This window comes from Heloderma suspectum, chromosome 6 (genome assembly GCF_057233095.1).
Source record: "Heloderma suspectum isolate Gila_16-S chromosome 6, 16-S_ref, whole genome shotgun sequence".
In the NCBI taxonomy this organism is placed as follows: domain Eukaryota; kingdom Metazoa; phylum Chordata; class Lepidosauria; order Squamata; family Helodermatidae; genus Heloderma; species Heloderma suspectum.
This window is the reverse complement of record NC_139463.1, coordinates 97,797,356-97,814,376: the sequence shown is the minus strand read 5'-3', so window position 1 is coordinate 97,814,376 and position 17,021 is coordinate 97,797,356. Positions and strand designations below refer to the sequence as shown.

The window sequence follows — 17,021 nt, the reverse complement described above, 5'->3', positions numbered from 1 at the left end:
TTTCTGGCGCTACTTGGAAATACCCTCTGCTCTTCCCCAGTAGTATATTGGACACCTTCCGACCTGAGGGGCTCATCTTCCGGCGTCATCTCTTTTAGCCTTGTGATACGTTCCATGGGGTTTTCTTGGCAAGAATACTGGAGTGGGTTGCCATTTCCTTCTCCAGTGGACATTTTGTCAGAACTCTCTTGCCATGACCTGTCCGTCCTGGGTGGCCCTGCACAGCATAGCTTATGGCTTCACTGAGTTACGCAAGCCCCTTCGCCACAACAAGGCAGTGATCCATGAAGGGGAGTGCTATAATTACCATAGGACAAAATTAATATTCTAATGCTGTACTGTCTTTCATTAAAAAAAATAGCCAGAAAAGCATTTTAGCTCTAATTTAAAAAAAGATTAGAATATAAATGTATAAATGGAGTCATAAAATAGGGTTATAAGAAGGGTTATAATGAACATGTGCTGAGCTTTGCATGGCCATATTCACTAATATGGACAAAACATAGCAGAATGTATACAAGGAAAAAGCAGGATATTCCGGCAGTATGGAAAGTCAATCGCTCCATTTGTAGCTTACAATAGAAGAGCAATGATTGGGTAGTGCTAGGAAGCAGCCCAGGTGCCCATGTATGGAAAGCCTTTTACAGAAAACTGCATGGGCCAGGTTGCACATAATGAGATGAGGGAGAGAGCAGGGGCACTGTCTGAAGCACACCAGCTACTTTTATTTTTAATCATGGGTTAACCACGGGGTTTAGCCCCTAAAAAAGCCAGCACTCCAGGTTTGCACATCATACCCAACAGCCTCTGACCCAGCCAATTGTATGTTGTTGATTAAAAGCAGTAGTACTCCCTCTTGTGCAAGACAACCCATAGGTTGTTTAACCCATGGGCTGCTGTTATGTGTGAACCAGATCATTGTCTTATTTTTGTAACTTGGAAGGCTACAATCTTGTTGAAAGAAGGAAATTGTAATTCTCAAGAATTCAAATGCTCTGCCATATATATATGCTAAAGTATGTGCTTGTCTAGTCAAAAAAACTAGTCACCATGGCTCTAGCACTCTTTGAAATGGCTTATGGTCACAGTACTACAATTTAAGTGTAACTTTTCTGGAGACCAGCCCTAGTGCTGGTAGTCACACAACTACCCTATGCTTTTTATACTTATACGGAAAGAACCCTACTTCTGCTTTCCTTGACCATGCCTTTTTATTATAGGTTAAGGAGGCTTTTCTCAAAAATGCACTTAAATGTGGTATCAGGAAATTGTAACAAGGTTACACAAACTCCAGAATATTAGACAACCCCCCATCCCACAATCACAGTGTTTACCACATGCTAGATGGGAGGAACGAAGGTTGAAGGTGCCACCACCTTCATAAAAATTATTTGCAAATTGTCTCCACCTGAGGTTTGAGCTTGAAGTGATTCAGTTTATTCTCATAGGTTATTATTATTTCTGTGTTAGGTTTTCCCAGACAATTCCCTTTCCTCTGCACAACCTGGGGAAGGGACAGGGTTAGATAGGTGGTGGCTGTAGGTACTGCAACTGCAGATGAGGCCAGGTGTTTCCCTTGAGTTCAATCCAGAGGGGATGTTGGCTGTACAGTAGAAGTAAGCAGAGCATTGTCAGCAGTGAAACACATGCAAGCAGGAGCCCAGGAATCGCCAGTTTCTGTAGGACGTGTAGTAACAGGCAGCCTAAGGGGACATCAAGGAACCTGTGTGGAGAGAGGATGACATTCTGTCCTTATAACTGCAGGATGATTTCATGCCATCTAGTTCAACAAAGCCACAGAAGTTACAGCTTTTGGTCAAGAGGGACAAGGGGGTTCGTCCAAAGGGAAACTCTGGGAATACCTACCTACTCCAAAGAATCCTTGTTATGCCTCCCAATTATCACTGGGCTAGCTGGACACTTTATGCCCCTTGGCTAAAGACAACTACAGCATTTATCCCTTGCTAGCTGTAAGCCTAACCACCAGTTCTAAGTCCAAATATGTGACGCTAGACATGGTTACTCAGTGGTGAAGGACAGGCACTCTGCTTGTGCTTAAAAGCGATCTTTAATGTTCATGAGTTCTGGGTCTGAAATATCAAGACAGACCTAGAATCCTCCTGGATCGGCTCCGTGGGATGAATATTGGAGGCACTGAATTACAGTGCTTCTGGTCCTACATGCGGGGCCAATTTCAGAAAGTAACATTAGATGACCATTCCTCGGCCCCTTGGCAAATGAGCTATAGGGTTCTGCAGGGTACCATCATGTCCACAGTGTTATTTAGTATCTATATGAAGCCACTGGGAGCAGTCATTAGGGGATTTGGAGCCAGGTGCCATCAGTATGCTGATGACACACAGCTCTGTCGTTCTCTGACATCTGAATCGGGAGAGGCTGTGCAAGTCCTGGACCAGTGCCTGAACTCAATAATGGGCTGGATGAGGGCCAATAAACTGAAGCTGAATCCTGGCAAGATGGAAGCCCTGTGGGTGAGTGGTTCTCGAGCCCAGGAGATAGGCTCACTGCCTGTTCTGGATGGGGTTGTATCAGGTCCATAGTTTGGGGGTACCCCTAGATCCATCACTGTTGCTGGAGGCCCAAGTGGGCCATGGCAGCTCAGAGGGCCTTTTACCAGCTTTGCCAAATAGGGCCTCTTCAGGGCAGGGATAGCTTGGCCACAGTGGTACAGGTGCTAGTAACCTCAAGTCTGGATTACTGCAATGTACTCTTATGTGGGGCTGTCTTTAAGGCTGCTCTGGAAGCTGGAGCTAGTGCAGAACGCAGAAGCTCAGCTGTTGTCAGGAGATGCCCCCTTTCAGCATGTAACTCCTCTGCTGAGGGAACGGTACTGGCTGCCTATTCACTGCCAGGCCAGGTTTAAGGTTTTAGTACTAGTGTACTTAGCCTTAACTTGGGACCAGGATATCTGAGAGAGCTTTCTCTCTTACCAACCTGCCTGGTCATGGAGGTCATCAGAGGGTATGCTCTTGGCGGTTCCTCATGGACTATGGCCCAACTAGAGTCCACCGGAAGAAAAGCCTTCAGTGTGGTGGCCCCCTTTCTTTGGAACTCCCTGCCCCTGGAGGTCAGGCAGGCACCAACACTATGTTGTTTCTGGTGCCTCCTGAAAAAAACATTGTTCCAGGAGACATTCCTTAACTTTTAAGATGGTGTTTTAATCTTTTTATTCTTTTACTATTTTACCTCATGTTCGCTGCTCCTAAATCTTTTAGATATGAGCGGTATATAAATACTGTAAATAAAATAAGACAGTAGCTGTAAATAATTCACTAGGCAAGGGGATAACTATAGAGTGACATAGGAGGCAAGTCAAACTACTTTAGGGTGGTAACTGTGATGTGTGTGTACACAAGCACACAACCTGAAATAGCAGAAAACTTCCACTGCCTATGTTATACAAGGAGTTCTGGTAGGTAACCAAGGAACAATTAATAATCTTATCAAAATTGTATCTGTGACAATTGCAGTAGTTTCTCACCTCTGAAGTAGGCTTTCAAATGCATTATGTGGCTTCTTCCCAATAGTTGGGACTAGCTCACCATGCACTGGGACTAAAGCTTGTTCCTGCAAGGCTGCTTCAGAGCTTCTGAAAAGAGCAAAGCATGTCACAGCACTTCACATGTTGAAATATTTCATTTGAGACACTTAGGGAGCAATCTTATGGCCGCTAGTCAGCAGCTAGACAGCTACAGGATATGTCGGTTTCTGGGAACTGACCTCCCCCCGCCCCGACGCTGCCTTGCAGGCAGCTTAGAATGGCACCGCACTCTGTGCTCGGAAGAGGGGCGCGAAGTGGCGAAAACAGGGCGTTCCGGGGCAGGGAAGACGGAAATGCCGGTACAACACATCCTATGTGTCCTCTGGCAGCCACTTCCCCAGCTCCACCTTCCCGCGGCTAGACAGCCGAAATCGCCTGTTTAGCTGCAAATGCAGGGCAGCTGAAGCACGGAGGGGGTGATCCCCTCTGCGCTTTTCCTGCCTCGAGTTGGATAGGTGGTCACCTCAGAGTTTGGAGGCGGCCGCCTCTCCCCATAGGATTGCACCCTCCTATTACTATCTGGCATTTGTTATACCACACTTTGGAAGCTGATGTCATAAACTAATAATACATTTTACCCAGGACATGATATTTCACTTCTCTTCTGCCACTATGGATCTGGAATTAGAGTAACTGGCCTCTGGAAGGGACTGTAGTTGGAAACTTTGGGTAGCAAAGCAGATACTTTTTTTTTCATAAAACTGGGACGAATCCAGGAAACATGACTTGTATCTCCTAGCTTCTGGCACCCTCAAAGCAGAGCAAGGAACCCATGTTTCAAGTGCGTATGTTATAAAAGTCATCTTTGGTTTCATATTCTTTAAGAATGTAAGAGCTGTGCTGGATCGGACCAAGGTCCATCTAGTCTAGCATTCTATTCACACAGTGACCAACCAGCTGCCCACAGGAAATTCACAAGCAGGATATGAGTGGAACAGCACCCTCCCACCCATGTTTCTCAGCAACTGGTGTACATAGGCATACTGCCTCCAATACTGGAAGTAGCATATAGCCATCAGGACTAGTAGCCACTGCTAGCCTTATTCTCTATGAATTTGACCAATCCCCTTTTAAAGCTCTCCAAATTGGTGGCCATAACTACATCTTGTGGTAGAGGATTCCATTGTTTAACTATCTGCAGTGTGAAGAATTACTTCCTTAATTTACTTAAGAATTACTTCCTTAAGAATTACTTAAGAATTAAGTCCTGAATTTCCCACCAATCAGCTTCATGGGATGACTGTGGGTTCTAGTATTATGAGAGAGCAAAATGTCTCCTTATCCACTTTCTCCACACTATGCATAATTTTGTATACCTCTAATGTCTCCCCTGACTTGCCTTTTATTTAAGCTAAACAGTCCCAGATATTGTAACCTTGCCTCATAGGGGAGTTGCTCCAGGCCCTTGATCATTTTAGTTGCCCTTTCCTGCACTTATCCCAACTCTATGCTATCCTTGTTTAGGTGTGGTGATCAGAACTGTACACAGATTTTCAAATGTGGTCACAAAATAGATTTGTAAAAGGGCAGTATGGTCTTGGCAGTTTTATTTTTGATTCCTAATTATGTCTATCATAGAATTTGTCTTTTTCACAGCAGCCACACACTATGTCAATGTTTTCATTGAGCTCTCCATGACAACCCCAAGATCTCTTTCTTGGTCAGTCACTGCTAGCTCAGTTCCCGTCAGCGTACATGTAAAGTTAGATTTTTTGCCCCAATGTGGTTCAATTAAGCAAGTGTAAAGTAATGCACATTTGCCATTTTATGCCCATTCTCCCGGTTTGGAGAGATCCTTTTGGAGCTATTCACAATCCCTTTTTGTTTTAACCACCCTAAATAATTTGGTGTCATCTGCAAACTTGGCCATCAGGACTAGTAGCTATTGACAGGCTTCCAGATCATTTATGAACAAGCTGAAAAGCACTGGTCCCAGTACAGATCCCTCTGGGACCCCATGGTTACATCCCTTCATTGGGAGATTTACCATTTATTCCTACTCTCTGCTTTCTGTTTTTTAACTAGTTAATGATCCATAAGAGGACCTCTACTCTTATTTCATGACTGCTAAGCTTGCTCAGGAGTCTTTGGTGAGGGACTTTATCAAAGGCTTTTGGAAGTCTAAGTAAACAATTACAGGATCACCCCAGCAACATATTTATTGACACACTCAACTCTAAAAGGTTAGTGAGACATTCTCTGCAGAATCCATGCTGATCCTTTTTTAGCAGGGCTTGTCCTTCTATATGCTTACTAATTTTATCTTTAATAATGCCAGTTTATCCAGGACAAACATTAAGCTAACTGGTCTGTAATTTCCTGTATCCTCCATGGATCCCTTTTTAAAGATTGGCATTACATTGCTCATTCTCCAATCCCCTGGTACAGAGGCTGATCTGAGGGACATGGTACATATTTTTGTTAGAAGATCTGCAGTTTCACTTCTGAGTTCTTTAAGAACTCTGTGATGGATACCACCTGAATCCAGTGATTTATTAACTTTCAATTTGTCAATATGGCTGAGAACTTCATTTTTGTCACCACTATTTGCATCAGTTCCTCAAACTCTCTGAAAACATCACTTCGAGCACAGGTATGTCTGTATCTTCTGTGGTGAAGACAGATGACAATAATTCATTTCAGCTTCTCCACAATCTCCTTAACCCATTTTAGCTTTGTTGTCATCCAAAGGTCCAACTGCCTCCCTAGCTGTTTCGTGCTTCTGATATATTTAAATAATTCTTTATTGTTGGCCTTGATATTGTTAGCGATATGCTCCTCAAAATGCTTTTTTGCATCTCTTATTGTCTGCTTGCATCTCTTTTGTGCAAGTTTGTGCTCCTTTTTGTTCTCATGTGGGCAAGATTTCCATTTTCTGAATGAAGCCTTTTTTTCTCTAATAGGTTCCTTGACACTACTCATTAACCATGCTGGTGAGCTCTTGGATTTGGTGCTACCTTTCCTAACCTGCAATATATATTCTAGCTGAGCTTTGATTGTTGTGGTTGAGTAACCTCCAAGCATTTTGAAGGGATGTAACTTGCTTGACTCCCCCTTTCAACTTCCTTCTTACCAGTCCCCTCATTTTAGAGAAGTTTCCTCTTTTGACGTCAAATGTGACTGTGTTTGATTTCCTCAGCAATTTTCCACTTAAATATATATTAAATGTCAGGATTCCCTTTTGCCCCTGCTGTAGACTTCAGAACCCAAATCAAAACACAGACAAGAGGCTTCAATTCTTGGCTTTTACTCCAGTACTTCTATGGGTCATACAGATGCAAATGGTCAGTAACTCACAGTCCACAAAAGAAATGCCTTCAGGGAGTTCAAAGGAAAGCTATGAAAGTTGCCCACCATTTGAAGAAAAGGCGGGCTACTGTCCTAACTTTAAGGGGTGGTGTGGGGGATCTCCCTCTCTCTCGTGAGGCCTCGAAGCACCACTGTTCATGCTGGGCCAATCGGGCAGACCGTCTAAGCTCTGCCCCGCCATCTCTCTCTTGGCTCTGCATCTGCGCCTGTTGTCTAAGAATTCAGGCTCTACAAGCCCCACCTCTCCCTGTTTGCTATCTCTCACAGGGGCATGTGAAGAGAGGCCCTCTCCATCCAGCTGGGCCTTTGAAGCCTGAGGAGTCTGTGTCTCTATCTCTGGACAAGCCTGGGAAATTTCCTTCTCCACCTCCTGCAATTCCTCTTCAGAATCTGAGCCACTGAGCCACTCCCTGTGCTCAGAGGCAACCCTGACATTAAATCTTATAGCACTGTAGTCCCTCTTTCTAACTGGTTTGACAACACTCACAATTCCATTCAAGGTCCTAGGAGACCAGTTAGTTTTAAATCCAGCATTGCCTCCCCTCTAGTCAGTTCCATGATCAGAGGGAACAGTCTAAGACACAGTCATTTAGGGCACTGAGAAATTAACCTCTTTGTCATAACTTTTATCCAGGCAATGTGAGGGTGAAGTCACCTGTTATTATAACACTTCCTCATCTGGATGTCTCCCTGATTTCACTTTCCATCTGAAGATCACCCTGAGTGTTCTGGTCTGGGAGACAATAGTATGTTCCTAGTACTAAATTACTTTTGGAGTCTGGTATTTTCACCCACAGCTCTTCTGCAGAGAAGTCTGCCCCTTTTAGGTTTTCTAGTCTGCTTGTCACAATGCCCTCTTTGATGACATACAGAACAACACCTCCTTCAATACACCCTTCCCTGTCCTTCCTATAGAGTCTATATCCAGAGATGACCATATCTCACTAGTGTCCTCCATTTCACCAGGTTTCCATTATGCCTACTATATTTAGGTTATCTTTTAAAACCAGGCACTCCAACTCTCCCGTTTTGGCTCAGAGGCTTCTAGCATTAGCATAGAAACACATGGTGTCCCCAGATGTCTCTAGCATGTGCATCTTCTGCTACAGCCCTTAGGCCTCTTTGGCTATTATGCTTCACCATATGCTCATGGCCTATTTCCTCCCCATCTCCATTTGGGCAATCTGAAACATTTTCATCTTCATCCCCTAGGGATGATTCAACCCAAACCAGATGCTTCCCAGCTCCTGTTGGCTTTCTCCCAGGGTCAGCTTAAAAGCTGCTCTTGCACCTTTCTTATGTTAAGCAGCAGCAGTCTGGTTCCATTCAGGTTCAAGTGGAGCCTATCCCTCTTGTACAGGTCTGGTTTGTCCCAAAATGTTCCCCAGTGCCTAACAAATCTGAACCTCTCCTCTCTACACCACTGTCTCATCCACGCATTGAGACTCCTCAGCTTCACCTGTCTAGCTGGCCCTGTGCATGGAATGGGTAGCATGTCAGAGAAAGCCACTATGGTGGTCCTGGATTTCAAACTCCTGCCTGGCAATCTAAATTTGGCTTTTAGGACCTCACAACCCTATTTCTCCATATCACTGGACCAGTAACTCCACCCCAGCACTATCTACAAAGCTATCTAGACGGCACGTAATATCCACAGCCTTTGCACCAGGCAGGCAATTTACCATGCACTCTATACACCCATCGCAAACCCTGCTGTCTATGTGTCCAATGATTGAAGCTCCCACTATCACAAGGCCCTCCCCCTGGAGGCACATCCTTGGCGCAAGAGGATATTTGTTCACCTTTTAAGTAATGGGTCCTGTCTAAGAGATCATTTCCCTCTTCCTCAGAATAATGTCCTCCTTCCCTGAGTCTGCCTGAGACCCTCATTCTCCATGACAGCAGAGGAGCTGTCACTCAGGGATTGGGACACCACTATTAGGTCCTGAACATCTCATCCACCAACTTCTCTGCCTCTCTCAGCTTCTCCAGGTCACCAACCTTGGCTTCAAGGGAACATACTTGTTCCCTGACAGCCAGGATCTCATTACACTGAACACACACCCACAACTTCTATCCAGCTGGCAGAGTCATACATGTGAAACTCGGTGCAATACACCTCTGCTGACTTTCTACTTTCATAACATTTTCTAAAATTGTTTTATTACTGGGTTTGTTTACCTTGAAAATTAAGTTACTTACTAGGAGAAGGTGGGGAAAAGTTGACTGACCTGGCCTCCTTGCCTGGTTGTTAAACTCACACAGGTGCTTAACTCACTTGTGTGTTGACCTTTTGTCACTGGGGCTTCTAGTGCTTGGAGAACTGGGCTCCTTCATGAGCCTTCCTCTTTATATAGCTCTAGATAGCTTGCCTCAACTACTGTTGCAGCGAATCAAATTATAGGGCCTCCTTGAACAAGCAAGGAAGGGGGTGGCTCAACTACTGGTTTGTACTAGCTTCCAGTGAGTGGAAATCTAGGCCAGTTGAGCCCCTTGGGAGTAGAGATGTTCTGTTCAGGACCATAGTCAATGGATCATTGGAGGGGACAATAGGTAGGTGATTAAGGAAAGGAAGTGATTTGAGCTCCTCTGGGAATGTAAGGGCCTGAGTTGGTGAGCATGGCTGTGTGTGCACTTTTTTCACTGTTTTGCTTCTGTTTGTTTTTTAAATTAAATTAAAAGGTGAACTCTCAAACTTGGAATGAGTCTATTTCTTTGCTTATGCAGTTTAATTTATGTCCTGTTGTTCAGTCGTTAAGTCGTGTCCAACTCTTCGTGACCCCAATTTATGTCCTATAAGACCTAAAACCTGAGTCTACACTGAACCCAAACTGAAGCTAGCCTACACTTTTGGTTTATAAGCAGTCTCTTTCACTAGCTAGGCCTGCACAGTGGCCCTTGTAAATATAGAGCTATGTATTACTTTTACTGCCCCTTTCCAAACTTGAGTTTAGTTTAAGTATGTGGTTGATGTTCTCTGCAGCCACTCAGGCATCTCTGTTAAAGTAGGGCTGCAAGAACTCTTAAGTTCCTGCTGGATTTCCTCCCAGGATTTAGCTTGTAACTGTAAATTTGTAAAGGGTTGCCCTTCCAGGGTTTAGCTCCCTTTGCCAAACTGAAATGGATAAACTGTGTGAAATATTATACATGAGATATTACACTCATGTTCTGATTGAAAGCATTATTACACAGCTTGGTATGGTACAGCCCCTCCTGAAAACAAGTGTGCATCTTTAACACTTCAGTGGAACCCCACAGTCTGCCACCTGAGGTAGTGCCTCATCCTACCTAAGAGTAGGACCAACATGCATACTTACAATTCTGCTGAGCTGAACATTGGGATTTCTTGAAAGGTAGAACACACCACCTTTTGGGAAACAAAATTGCTTGGGGTGATGATGCTTTTAATGCAAATTAAATCTGTATCTACAGGTTGCTTTAATTTTCTTATTGTTCCTCCCTGATCTATGAATCTCAATCACTTTGGGGTGCATTTTGATATATCCAAAGACCCTTTGTGACCTTATAATAATTTAATTCTTCACACTGCTTGTAAGAAATAGACTCCATAGAGATCAGGACAAAGCAATTCAGCACGGAACAAAAGCCTGCTGTAACAGATGCAAAAAGTTCATCTATGTCATGATGGCTTTCACAACAATTTTGAACAGAAGCACCCTTAATGTGCTCCTTAGAGCAGGTAAAGTACCTAATACAACCCATCAAATATTCCAGCAGTTCACTATGTGGGTGAAACCAAACAATGATTGAGAATGAAAATGGGTACGCATGGGGAAAGTTATAGAAAAAGCTCTTGGCTGTGTTTGGATGTCACTTTACGCCATGGTGGCTTAATAAACTACACACAGTAGTATTTTTTCAGTAATCCACAATGCCCCACCACACGAGTGGGCTAATAAGATACTGTGAGTAGCTTATTAAACTACTGTGTGCAATCTGAGTCAGCCCCCTGCCCATTGTCCTGCTGCAGTCCTCCTGCCTAAGCAGTGGTGCTGTTTCACCCATTAACAAAAGAGCAAAAATCCCAGGTGACTCATAAGGAGTGAAAATCCTGGGTGCACCAAAAAGGCCTCCCTAGTCAGGAGACACCCAATGCACCATCAAACCCTGCGCAATCACTCACCAAGGAGCAAAAATCCCGTGTGCACCAAAAAGGGGGTGGTAGCTAAAAAATCTTTGCGTATTTCCCCCCATAGCCATTGCTGGCATAGATACCTTTATTGTCCAAAAGTGGAATTGCACATCCCCCCCACCGACATTGCTGACACAGCCACTTCTGTTCGCAATAGCACTAACACGCTGTAGCACTTTAATTCTGAAGTGAAATTGTGCAAAGGCCCCCATACCCATTGATGGCATGAAGCCTTTATTGTCTCAAAATCACTAAGCGCTTTAGCAATACAGTGGAGTTGTGCATTTCACACAGACTCCACATACACATTGCTGGCAGAGCCGCTTGTTAGCTATAGCACTTCCGTGCTAAAACGAAATTGTACATCCCCCCCTGCCCTTTTGCTTCTTCATGGAAAAGTGACTAGAGAAGGAACAAGGGGGTGAGAGTTATAACTCCCTGACAGTTTGCTGGAATGGGGTGAAATTACACAGGTGGGGTGCCTTCATGGAGAACCTCCAGATGCTGTAGCAGATTATTGCGGAACTGCACTTCTTCATGGAAAAGTGAGCATTTCTTTCCCTATCCCCCTATTTCCCAAGTTGTGCAGTTTTAAAGTAGCGATCAGGGAAGCCTGTCATTGTGCATCTTTGCTATAGTGGGGTAGCGCAAGGCTGTCACTGTACTCAGGGGAAACTGTCGCTTTGTAACTGCAGGGCAGCATCAGGGAAGGCTGTGCTTGTTTGGCTGCGGTTGTCCCATGGCTGCTTGTCAGATCTCAGAAAAAGAGCTCTGCAGGCTGGAGCAGAGCAGCCACAACAGTTTTGACTGCTCTTGCCACACAACTCTTGTCAGTGATAGGAATAAGACACAGCGAGCGCCAGATGACATAACCCACAGTGGGTTAAATAACCGTTACTGCAGACTGTGGGTTATCAGAGTGGCTTATTTTGGCCAGATAAGCCACTGTGGATTAAAGAATTCCCAACAGCTGACACAATAACCCACAATGGGTTAAATAAGCCATGGCAGCTCATTTAACCCATTGTGGGTTATCATGTCATCCGAACCCAGTCCTTGAGTAAACACTTCTGATGTGAATGTCCTATTGTCCCAAATACAGCTCCTTATAACTTAGATGTTAATATTCCATTCACACCCAGGTTCCTTTCTAGCTTCTTATAACTTCCTGGTCTTTACCCTACATATTGTTTCCTTTGTGGCCTGGTTTGCAGGTAATGGCTATAATGGATTGATTAACCCATGAATGGCTGCAATCTATCAGGAGTGAGGAAGCATGTTGCCTCTAGCACCCTCCTTGCTTCTGCTTTCAATTAACAACCTACACACACCCCATTTGTAGGTTGTTAGTGTAACGTCTCCAAGGTATAAGGGGAACCAATCTAATTTCAACTGCCTTATCCCATGGGTAGCGCAAGCGTGAAGGCTGCCCCCCCAAATGCGAAAATATTTCCTAAGCTTTGTGAAGTTCAGCTTTTGCTGTGCTCCCTCTCACAGAAGCTTATCAATAAGTCCCATCAGGTATAAATTGGGGGAGGGAGGTGTAATGAGTCTTTTAAGACAGCAATGAAAAATCTGCATTTAGATTCTCTTATTAAAAACCTGGTACATTAATTCATTAATTAATTAATTAGATTTATACCCCTCTTTACTACCAAAAAATAGTAAAGCACGCATCTTGTAAGCACGCAAGATGGCTTACGAAAACAATTTAAAATAAGAATAATAAAAATACAATATTTATTTATTTATTTAATTTCTATACCGCCCAATAGCTGAAGCTCTCTGGGCGGTTCACAAAAATTAAAACCAAACAGCACACAATAAAACAATTTAAAATATATAGAACATTAAAACCACAATATAACAATACAACCACAATAAAACCTAGCAGCAGTGCAGGAGTTTAAAATACAGATTTAAAACAGCAAAGCTAAAAGTTTAGAATGCTAAAAAGCCTGGGAAAATAAAAAGGTCTTCACCTGGCACCGAAAGGAATACAATGTAGGTGCCAGGCGAACCTCACTAGGGAGCTCATTCCAGAGCCGGGGTGCCACAGCAGAAAAAGCCCTCCTCCTAGTAGCCACCTACCTCACTTCCTTTGGCGGGGCTCACGGAGAAGGGCTGCTGAGGATGATCTTAAGGTCCGGGCAGGCACATATGGGAGGAGGTGATCCTTCAGATAACCTGGCCGCACGCCGTTAAGGGCTTTAAATGTTAATACCAGCACTTTGAATCGGGCCCAGAAATGGACTGGCAGCCAGTGCAGCTGAAAAAGTACTGGCGTAATATGAGCTCGCAGGCCCGTCCCTGTTAACAATCTTGCTGCCCTATTTTGGACCAGCTGAAGTTTCCAGACCATTTTCAAAGGCAGCCCCACGTATAACGCATTGCAGTAATCCAGACGAGAAGTTATCAGAGCATGGATAACTGTAGCTAGGCTATCTCTGTCCACATAAGGGCGTAGTTGGAATACCAGCCTAAGCTGATAAAAAAGTGCTCCGTGCCACTGAGTTCACCTGTGCGTCAAGTGACAGTTCTGGATCCAAGAGCACCCCCAAACTATGAATGTGATCCTTTAGGGGGAGTGCAACCCCCTCCAGAATAGGTTGAATATCCCCTAGCTGGGCAGACGATCCACCCACTAACAGTACCTCCGTCTTGTCTGGATTGAGTTTCAATTTATTGGCCCTCATCCAGTCCATTACCGTGCCCAGGCACTGATTCAGAACAGCCACTGCCTCACCTGGTTTTGATGAGAAAGAGAGGTAGAGCTGGGTGTCATCTGCATATTGATGGCACCTCAGCCCACACCTCCGGATAACCTCCCCCAGCGGTTTCATGTAGATGTTAAACAGCATAGGGGATAAAATAGAGCCCTGTGGAACCCCATGGCACAATTGCCATGGCACAGAGCAATAATCCCCCAGCACCACCTTCTGGAATCGTCCATCCAAGTAGGAGCGGAACCACTGTAGTGCAGTGCCTCCAACTCCCAACCCAGACAACCTATCCAGAAGGATACCATGGTCGATGGTATCGAAAGGCACTGAGAGGTCCAGAAGAATCAACAGGGTCGCACTCCCCCTGTCCCTCTCAATAAAAACATAACAATTACAGAATAAAAACAGCACTCAACCGAGTTACAGGCCAAAGGCCTTCTTGAATAAGCAGTCTTTGCCTGCCCTTGGAAGGGCAGCACAGAGGGAACAAACCTAGTCTCCTTTGGGGAGAAGTTGCGTAGCCTAGGAGTGGCCACCGAAAAGGGCCTCTCTCGTGTCATCACCAAACGCACCTCTGATGATGGTGGTCACAAAAGAAGGCCATCTCCAGAAGATCTTAAGGAGTGGGAAGGCTCATATGGGAGAAGGCAGTCTTTCAGGTAGCTTGGTCCCAAGCTGTATAGGGTTTTATAGATCATAACCATTTTGAATTCTGCCTGGAAACAGACCAGCAGCCAGCAAAACTGATGTAACAAGGGAGTTGCATGCTCCCGGTGACTGGTCCTGGTCAACAGTCTGGCAGCAGTATTTTGGACCAGCTGAAGTGTTTGAATTATTTTCAAAGCCAGCCCCATGTAGAGTATATTACAGTAGTCCAAACGGGATGTAACTAAGGCATGTTCAAACAAATGTTGAGATGATAAGTCAGGTGGTAGCTCTTATGGAAAGCAAGAACCATTTGTGGTAAATAACTGTGCATGGCGAGTAATTGTGATTGCTGCATAAATGGCACTAAGCATAGATTAGGGGCTGTTTTTCTTCTTCCTTGTTTAGTAGTTTTTCCCCTAATAGAAAACCAATTACCTTTCCACAAGGCACAAAAGCCCCTACTTTCACTTGTTTAGATGGAAAAACAACTCCTTTACCTAAGAAAGGGGTAATTAGCAAATACAATAGTAGAGACAAGACATTATCTCAATGTTTAAAAGGCATTTTCCATTAGTCTAAATGAATGGGGAAGTAGAAAAGGTAGTTGATTGTATGAAAAAGAACTGTAAGATCAGAACGTTCTGCAGTTACGTTCTCACCCCCCCCCCCAATCTGCTTTACTTTAGGTGGAATTGTTCATGTTCTGCACCAAGAAACCCAAACTATGAGCTAAGGAAAGTAAATTTGAAAAATTAAACATGTGCAATGTGTGTATTTTTGTTTGCATTTGCTCCATGTGTATGTTTTATTTGGAACTTGGTATTTGGGGGTCAGCAGAATTTGGTCTTCCCATCTTCGTAGTTGAAGCGCAGGGGAGCATGACTAGAAACTATCATGAAGCTGCAGAGCACTCTTTTGCCAATCCAGTCAGGACATTTTCAAATAGACCTCCAAATTTTGGATTCCTGAATCCGAGGTTGGAGACAGCACTTCGACCTTGGACCCAGGAATCCAAGCCCTCCTCCCACTCTCCCTCACAGTTGGCATGGAGAGAACCATGCCGGCTGCTTCTCCAAGCTTGCAAAAGTGACCTTGGAGGGGAGGTAAAGGGAGTGTGCCAGTGGGCAGACCGGTTTATGATGTATTCTTGGGCATCACCAGCCTCCTTTCCTCCTGCTCCGACGCGCCAAAATACAGAGTGGGAGGAGTGCAGAGGCAAAGATCACCTCCGTGACTCCTCCTGCTCTGTGTTGGATAGCCGCAAACCTCCAAGTTTGGTGGCTTATGGCCATCCTGATAGGATTGAACCCCAAGACATTTATATAGGATTAAAAAAAAAAAAACACTAACATTGCACAAGAGGAATAAATAAAAATCAACATTAGGGCAGCTACTTAAAAGCATACAAAAGTTACATGGACAGGCATATTATGACTCTATCCTGTTACAATGTCAAATTACCAAACTAATCTGTGGAATTTAACATTCTTTGCCAGATGTGTTTCAGCTAGATAGTCTTCCTCAGTGGCAGATATATAGGACTTCAATTGTCCGCTTCAACATGGATTCAGAGTCATAAATAATTTCACTCAGTACATATGCTTATTGAGGTAAGATAAAGAAATGTTGGCTTTACATTTTACCACCCTTTCCACATTATTTACCAGGTTCTCATTAAATAAATCTCACCTTAACTGAAAATGGAAGCAACAAATGCTACCTCCACGCTTGATCGCTCCTGCTCATCCCCGACAACCCATTAAACAACCAATGGGTTGTCATGATGTGCGAACCAGGTTATGACTCAAAAGCAACTTGGAATGACAGCTTTTGGTAATATAGGGTTGAGTCCAGATATAGTCATATTTAGAGTATATCCACTAAAATCAATAGAAGTTAGGTTAGTCTTAACTAACTTAAAGACCCATTGAATTTAGTGGATCTAAATGTGACTATATCTGGATGCAACCCAGAGTATTACAGGACAAATCTAGTTTATAGGAAACATGTGCACAAGTCTGCTTTTAGAAAATAGAAAAAAAATATAACTAATTACTGCCAGTTTGTGACTTTGTTTGGTTGTTTAGGTATTATCACAATTAGAGGTATATTAGTTGTCCTAGCCTCAACATCTGTTTAGCACTCTGCATAAAGTATTTGAAAGATCTTGAACACTTTCCTCTATTAGGGGAGTGGGGACATTAGTGAAACACAGAAATTACACCCCAATGCTTTTAGAAGGTCTGCTTGGAGTTAGATCCACTCTAGTTTTTGAATTTTTACCAAGGAGGGATATGTTTTCAACTTTTTCTTCACAATCTTGAAAAAATTACTTTTATTTCAAATAAATTCAAATTGTGATGCAAAGAAGTTCACAAGTTGAGTGATGCTGACCATAATGATGTTTGATCCTTTATGCATGAAAAGGAATTCACAATCACATTTTGACATTAGTTTGTCTCCACTAACCCAAACTACTATCATCCAGAATATTATTCAAAATGTCACCTGCTTTCTGACATACTGAATGACTAATGTATTGGTAGTATTCATCATACTAAATGTCCCTAATTATGTCCCTGTAAGCTTTGCCAGTGACTGTTTGGTAACTGAGCACGGATTGCAT

The 17,021-nt window shown here is 43.7% G+C and overlaps 1 protein-coding gene across 18 annotated transcripts in view; it reads right to left on the bottom strand.

The window, feature by feature from the left end:
• Positions 1 to 368: 368 nt before the first annotated feature.
• Positions 369 to 17,021, bottom strand: part of KASH5 (KASH domain containing 5) — a 39,294-nt gene continuing 22,641 nt past the window's right edge. For 12 of the 18 annotated variants that reach the window (XM_084805425.1, XM_084805424.1, XM_084805419.1 and 9 more), the window contains 3 exons: positions 10,189 to 10,238; positions 3,503 to 3,610; positions 369 to 1,723 (listed from right to left, as the gene is read on the bottom strand). In XM_084805425.1, coding sequence (XP_084661551.1) covers positions 1,522 to 1,723; positions 3,503 to 3,610; positions 10,189 to 10,238 — 360 coding nt within the window. In that variant the 3' untranslated portion in view covers positions 369 to 1,521. The remainder of the gene's footprint in view (positions 1,724 to 3,502; positions 3,611 to 10,188; positions 10,239 to 17,021) is intronic. The other 6 variants (XM_084805436.1, XM_084805437.1, XM_084805435.1 and 3 more) reach the window with 3 other exon arrangements.